The sequence below is a fragment of the Salmo trutta genome, chromosome 15 (assembly GCF_901001165.1).
Source record: "Salmo trutta chromosome 15, fSalTru1.1, whole genome shotgun sequence".
Classification (NCBI taxonomy): domain Eukaryota; kingdom Metazoa; phylum Chordata; class Actinopteri; order Salmoniformes; family Salmonidae; genus Salmo; species Salmo trutta.
Window position 1 is genome coordinate 56959796 of NC_042971.1, and position 7500 is coordinate 56967295.

The following is a 7500-nucleotide window of genomic DNA, read 5'->3' on the forward strand; positions in this document are numbered from 1 at the left end:
CTCTCTCTGTCTCTCTCTCTGTCTCTATCTCTGTCTCTATCTCTGTCTCTCTCTCTGTCTCTCTCTCTGTCTCTATCTCTGTCTCTATCTCTGTCTCTCTCTCTGTCTCTCTCTCTCTGTCTCTATCTCTGTCTCTATCTCTGTCTCTCTCTCTCTCTCTGTCTCTCTCTCTGTCTCTCTCTCTGTCTCTATCTCTGTCTCTATCTCTGTCTCTCTCTCTGTCTCTCTCTCTGTCTCTCTCTCTCTGTCTCTCTCTCTGTTTCTCTCTCTGTCTCTCTCTCTGTCTCTCTCTCTGTCTCTCTCTCTCTGTCTCTCTCTCTGTTTCTCTCTCTGTCTCACTCACTATCTTTATTTCTCTATTTCTTTCTTTCTTTCTTTCTCTCTCTCTCTCTCTCTCTCTCTCTCTATCTCTATCTCTATCTCTATCTTTATTTATCTCCCCTCTCTCTCTCTTTCTCTATCTTTATTTATCTCCCCCCTCTCTCTCTCTCTCTTTCTCTCTCTCTCTCTTTCTCTCTCTCTCTCTCACTTTCTCTCTCTCTCTCTCTCCCCCATCTTTATTCATTTATCTCTCTCTCTCCCTATCTTTATTTATCTCCCTTTCTATCTCTCTCTCTCTTTCTCCCCTCTTTCTTTCTCCGTCTCTCTCTCTCAATTCAATTCAAGGGGCTTTATTGGCATGGGAAACATATGTTAACATTGCCAAAGCAAGTGAAATAGATAATGTACAAAAGTGAAATAAATAAGACAAAATGAGCAGTAAACATTACACTCACAGAAGTTCCAAAATAATAAAGACATTACAAATGTCATATTATGTCTATATACAGTGTTGTAACGATGTGCAAATGGTTAAAGTACAAAAGGGAAAATAAATAAACATAAATATGGGTTGTATTTACAATGGTGTTTGTTCTACACTGGTTGACCTTTTCTTGTGGCAACAGGTCACAAATATCGCTGCTGTGATGGCACACTGTGGTATTTCACCCAGTAGATATGGGAGTTTATCAAAATCGGGTTTGTTTTTGAATTCTTTGTGGATCTGTGTAATCTGGGGGAAATATGTGTCTCTAATATGGTCATACATTTGGCAGGATGTTAGTAAGTGCATCACAGCTTCCACGCCATTTTGTGGGCAGTGTGCACATAGACTGTCTTCTCTTGAGAGCCATGTCTGCCTTTCTCAATAGCAAGGCTATGCTCACTGAGTCTGTACATAGTCAAAGCTTTCCTTAAGTTTGGGTCAGTCACAGTGGTCAGGTATTCTGCAACTGTGTACTCTCTGTTCTCATGATTTGGGTCTAATTGTATTTCTGTCCTGGGGCTCTGTGGGGTGTGTTTGTGTTTGTGAACATAGCCCCAGGACCAGCTTGCTTATGGGACTCTTCTACAGGTTCATCTCTCTGTTGGTGATAGCTTTGTTATGGAAGGTTTGGGAATCGCTTCCTTTTAGGTGGTTGTAGAATTTAACGGCTCTTTTCTGGATTTTGATCATTATCAGGTATTGGCCTAATTCTGCTCTGCATGCATTATTTGGTGTTCATGGAGGATATTTTTGCAGAATTCTGCTTGCAGAGTCTCAATTTGGTGTTTGTCCCATTTTGTGAATTCTTGGTTGGTGAGCAGACCCCAGACCTCACAACCATAAAGGGTAATGGGTTCTATAACTGAGTCAAGTATTTTTAGCCAGATCTTAATTGGTATGTTGAATATTATGTTCCTTTTAATGGCCTAGAATGCCCTTCCTGCCTTGTCTCTCAGATTGTTCACAGCTTTGTGGAAGTTACCTGTGGCGCTCATGTTTAGGCCAATGTATGTATAGTTGTTTGTGTGCTCTAGGGCAATGGTGTCTAGATGGAATTTGTATTTGTGGTCATGGCGACTGGACCTTTTTTGGAACAGCATTATTTTGGTCTTACTGAGATTTACTGTCAGGGCCCAGGTCTGGCAGAATCTGTGCAGAAGATCTAGGTGTTGCTGTAGTCCCTCTTTGGTTGGGGACAGAAGCACCAGATCATCAGAAAACAGTAGACATTTGACTTCAGATTCTAGTAAGGTGAGGCCGGGTGCTGCAGACTTTTCTAGTGCCCTCGCCAATTTGCTGATATATAAGTTGAAGAGGGTGGGGCTTAAGCTGCATCCCTGTCTCAACCCCACTGCCCTGTGGGTTTTTTGCCTATTTTAACTGCACACTTGTTGTTTGTGTACATGGATTTTATAATGTTGCATGCTTTTCCTCCAACACCACTTTCCATCAATTTGTACAGCAGACCCTCATGCCAAATTGAGTCAAAGGCTTTTTTGAAATCAACAACGCATTTAGGGGCGGCAGGTAGCCTAGTGGACTAGTAACCGCAGGGTTGCAAAATCAAATCCCTGAGCTGACAAGTTGAACATCTGTCGTCCTGAACAAAGCAGTTAACCCACTGTTCCTAGGCCGTCATTATAAAGAAGAATTTGATCTTAACTGACTTGCCTAGTTAAATAAAGGTTAAAAAAAGACTTTGCCTCTGTTTTGGTTTGTTTGTTTGTCTGTCAATTAGGGTGTGCAGGGTTAATATGTGATCTGTCGTGCGATAATTTGGTAAAAAGACAATTTGACATTTGCTCAGTACATTGTTTTCACTAAGGAAATGTAGGAGTCTGCTGTTAATGATAATGCAGAGGATTCACCCAAAGTTACTGTTGACGCATATCCCACAGTAGTTATTGGAATCAAATTTGTCGGCACTTTTGTCGATTGGGGTGATCAGTCCTTGGTTCCACATATTGGGGAAGATGCCAGAGCTGAAGATGATGTTAAAGAGTTTATGCATAGCCAATTGGAATTTGTGTCTTTATATCTGATCATTTCATGTAGTATACCATCAACACCACAGGCCTTTTTGGGTTGGAGGGTTTTTATTTTGTCCTGTAGTTCATTCAAGGTAATTTGAGAATCCAGTTGGTTCTGGTAGTCTTTAATAGTTTATTCTAAGATTTATATTTGATCATGTATATGTTTTTTCTGTTCTTTGTTATAGAGCCAAAAAGATTGGAGAAGTGGTTTATCCACACATCTCCATTTGGGTAGATAACTCTTTGTGTTGTTGTTTGTTTAGTGTTTTCCAATTTTCCCAGAAGTGGTTGGAGTCTATGGATTCTTCAGTTACATTGAGCTGATTTCTGACGTGCTGTTGCTTCTTTTTCCATAGAGTATTTCTGAATTGTTTTAGTGATTCACTCCCTCTCTCTCTTTCACCCTCTCCCCCTGTGTGTGTCTCTCTCTCTGTCTCTCTCTGTCTCTCACCTCTATGATGTAATCTCTGGGGTCGCATGTGCTGAAGGGTCTCTTGAACAGCAGGGAGAATCCCTCAGGTGTCTGCCTGGTGTCCATCAGCTGGTAGTCCTGTTGGCTGTCCAGACTCACATGACCCTGACTGTCACTCCACGCATCCTGGAGTAACACACACACAGAGAAACAAGCACACACCCATAGGTCCGAATACACACACACACATGCACGCACATACACACAAAGACAGATACTAGATACATTTTATAGACAGCAATCCACATGCTGGGCAATTGCAATTAAAGAACCTTAGAGATCTCACAGCCACCCCAACCCTATGAGACAGCGATGCCAAGCAATGGCCAAGTGAGCGTGCAAGATGCATGTCCCAGGAGCCAATGGTAACAACTGAATCTGTCTCCTCCAATCACGTCGTCCGCATGTAACATGCACCGAGAACCAGCCATTCAATACATGTTTGTTCCACCTTACATGATTGCTTGAGGTTGGGGCAGTGTAGCCACACATTTATTAAAAAGCCCAAATGAACCAGGGACGCTCCATGTGTCAGAGTTAGTTAGGCTCTGTGCACCTCAGACTCCATTTTGAAGCAGTTTCACTGTGCTGTTGTGACCAAAGTGGTCCTAGGATTTTAACAGAAGTTCTGAGTTATCTCTTTATCCTCATCCCTCATCCCTCTCTCCCCTTTCATCCCTCTCTCTCTCTCCACTCATCACTCCCTGTTGGACCTACTCCCTTGTACAGGGATTGGAGGGGCCGTTCAACATTAATTTGGAGAGAGGGCGCAGAAGGAAGATAGGCAGTTTTTCACAGAGAGTCAGGCAGACAGAGAGTCAGGCAGACCAGAGACGGGTCCAGGCAGAGAGTCAGGCAGACCAGGGACGGGTCCAGGCAGAGAGTCAGGCAGACCAGGGACGGGTCCAGGCAGAGAGTCAGGCAGACCATGGACGGGTCCAGGCAGAGAATCAGGCAGACCAGGGACGGGTCCAGGCAGAGATTCAGGCAGACCAGAGACGGGTCCAGGCAGAGAATCAGGCAGACCAGGGACGGGTCCAGGCAGAGAGTCAGGCAGACCAGAGACGGGTCCAGGCAGAGAGTCAGGCAGACCAGGGACGGGTCCAGGCAGAGAGTTAGGCAGACCAGGGACGGGTCCAGGCAGAGAATCAGGCAGACCAGAGACGGGTCCAGGCAGAGAGTTAGGCAGACCAGGGACGGGTCCAGGCAAAGAACCAGGCAGACCAGGGACAGGTCCAGGCAGAGAATCAGGCAGACCAGGGACGGGTCCAGGCAGAGAATCAGGCAGACCAGGGCCGGGTCTTGGCAGAGAGTTAGGCAGACCAGGGACAGGTCTAGGCAGAGAGTCAGGCAGACCAGGGACGGGTCTAGGCAGTGAGTTAGGCAGACCAGGGACGGGTCCAGGCAGTGTTTCAGGCATACCAGGGACGGGTCCAGACAGAGAATCAGGCAGACCAGGGACGGGTCCAGGCAGAGAATCAGGCAGACCAGGGACGGGTCCAGACAGAGAATCAGGCAGACCAGGGACGGGTCCAGGCAGAGAGTCAGGCAGACCAGGGACAGGTCCAGGCAGAAGCAGGAGGAGTGAAAAGGGATGTATAATGTATATGTGCTGCCCCACAGCAGATTAGTATCGAGAGAGAGAGAGAGAGAGAGAGAGAGAGAGAGAGAGAGAGAGAGAGAGAGAGAGAGAGAGAGAGAGAGAGAGAAAATATCTGTGATGGGCTGGCACACCGTTGTGACCTTTCTGCTCCCAACAGCCTTTCCCTAAGGGCAGTAGGCTGGGAAAGAGGAACTCATTCTACATAGACAGACAGTAGACTGGGAAAGAGGATCTCATCCTACATAGACAGACAGTAGACTGGGAAAGAGGATCTCATCCTACATAGACAGACAGTAGGCTGGGATCCTTCCTATTATAAGACTCCTGTCCTCACATGGAAAGTGAGATGTTCTTTTGAGAGCATTGCAAAATTTAGCAGACATTAAATGTTTATTTTGAGAAAAGTTTATTTTCTCTTGGTGTGGGAAACTTCTGGATGATCGCAAGTCTCTACTAGTTTATTGTGTATACAGCATTTCCAGAAATTGGTTTTCACATGATGTCAACATTCATTTTTGTCCATGCAGTTAGATCTATTAATTCTTAATCTTGTCAAAAGTTTGATATGCAACAAATGCCCATTTCAAGGGCCTTATTTATTCTCTACTTTAGGATGATGTGGACACATCCTGCCTGGCAGTCTACCATCAACAGAACCAGCTCTTACGTAAAGCAATATAACGGGTACCAGCAACAATGTGGCAGATTGACGTGTTCCTTACTCAATCTTGTTCTGGGGGCAGCTCTGCCTCGAGGGCAGAAACAAATGGGATTGGTTAAATTTAGGCAAGTAATCCTAATTGGTTAAGGTTAGGCGTTGTGCTTTCTTTCTTTCACGCAATCATTCACATTTGTTCTGCCCTGGAGGCAGCATTGCACTCTGAATCAGATTGAATAAGGAAAACACCACTGAGCTACAGCATTATCCCTCCCATGTGGGAATGAAACCCTCAACCTTGGTAAACATCACACTCTCTAATGAACCTGCCAAGTCATTGGAACCACATTGAGCCACTGTCTCTCTTATACTAGCAGAAGCACCCCTTATTGAAAGCAACAGAACAGGACCCAAATGCTATTCCCTATATATTACACTACTTCTGACCAGAACCCTGGTTAAAAATTGGTCACCTCATAGGAAATAGAATGCTATTTGGACGCAAACTAGGACTAGTGCCCTTCCTTTCTCCAAACTAGGACTAGTGCCCTTCCCATCCCAGACTAGGACTGGTGCCCTTCTTTTCTCCAAACTAGGACTAGTGCCCTTCCTTTCTCCAGACTAGGACTGGTGCCCTTCTTTTCTCCAAACTAGGACTGGTGCCCTTCCTTTCTCCAAACTAGGACTGGTGCCCTTCCTTACCCCAAACTAGGACTAGTATCTACGATATGCCCCTGCCTTACCCCAAAGTAGGACTAGTACTTACAATATGCCACTTCCTTACCCCAAAGAAGGACTGGTGGCCGTCGTCCCAGAGGACCACCAGGTCAGCGTTGGTGAGCTCCCCGCGGTCGGACATCCCCAGGACCAGGCCATGTTTCATTTCGCTGCAGCGCACCTCCAGATAGAGCTCCTGGAGGGGGTAGGAGATGTTCCAAGAGAGCTGTAGGTGTCCACGTGGGTCCAGGGGCATGTGGTAGGGCAGCTGCACCGGGGTGGAGGTGGAGGTTGGGGTGGATCCTCCCCTGGAGGGGCTGGCAGCAGGATCTACTTGGTAGGAGGCTACCAGGATCACCACCAGGGTGGCTAAGACTGTCAGGTACATCAGAGTCACGTCCTGCAGCCTCAGGTCCTTGTTGAAGAGGCGCATACCGTGCAGAGACTATCGTCTGGGTTGGTGGGTTGATTAGTCGGTTGGTCAGTCAGCCGGTGTCAGTAGGATGGTGAGTTGGTTAGTTGGTTGTTTGGTCTGTTAGTCTCAGTGTAACTCAGTCCTCACAAATTGAAGTGCCTCTCTTTCTCTTGTCTACCAGTTGTAGTTGTTTTTTCACAGTAACGCTCTCTTCTCTTTCTCCTGATATCTCCAGGTGGTTCCTCATGCCAATGTCTCTAAGCCTGGTTAGTGGGTTATCCGGTTTTTTCACAGTATCCTGTCTTCTCAGTTCCTCATCTTTTTCTAACTAGTCTCTTTTTCTCTCGATTGAACGCCATCGAACACCGTCAGCTTTTTTTCTTTCTCTGTCCTGTCTCTTCTTGGTTGGTGTCTCTCCTTTGGCTTGTGTCTCTCTCTGTCTCTGGGACCTGTCTCATCCCTCTCACTCTCTTTCTAGTCTTTTAAAGGAAATCCCATGTGACCCCTGACTCTTTATCTGGTTTAATGACATTATGTTTGTTGACCAAAATTCAATTGTTTTCATTAAGCCCTCGGGTCAAGCACGGTTTTCGACATCTGCCAGTCCATAATTGATCCTAATGGACCATGGACATTATCAATGGCAATCCAGACAGACTAACTGAGTTTTATTGCCTATTCAATCTCCTCTGGTTTTGGCCTCATAGGCCAATTGGGCATGTATGGCTGGATTTAAGGGAAGTCTGACGCTCAAACTCTGACCTTGGTTGCTATCTGTCTGATCAGGCAGCAGA

General features: G+C 45.9%; 1 protein-coding gene across 1 annotated transcript in view; it reads right to left on the reverse strand.

Annotated features, from left to right (window-relative positions):
- The window catches only part of LOC115149420 (dopamine beta-hydroxylase (dopamine beta-monooxygenase)), a 39213-nt gene extending 32189 nt beyond the window's left edge, over window positions 1-7024 (reverse strand). The window contains exons 1-2 of the mRNA XM_029692260.1: window positions 6359-7024; window positions 3293-3439 (exon numbers count right to left, since the gene is read on the reverse strand). Coding sequence (XP_029548120.1) covers window positions 3293-3439; window positions 6359-6724 — 513 coding nt within the window. The 5' untranslated portion in view covers window positions 6725-7024. The remainder of the gene's footprint in view (window positions 1-3292; window positions 3440-6358) is intronic.
- Window positions 7025-7500: the final 476 nt, after the last annotated feature.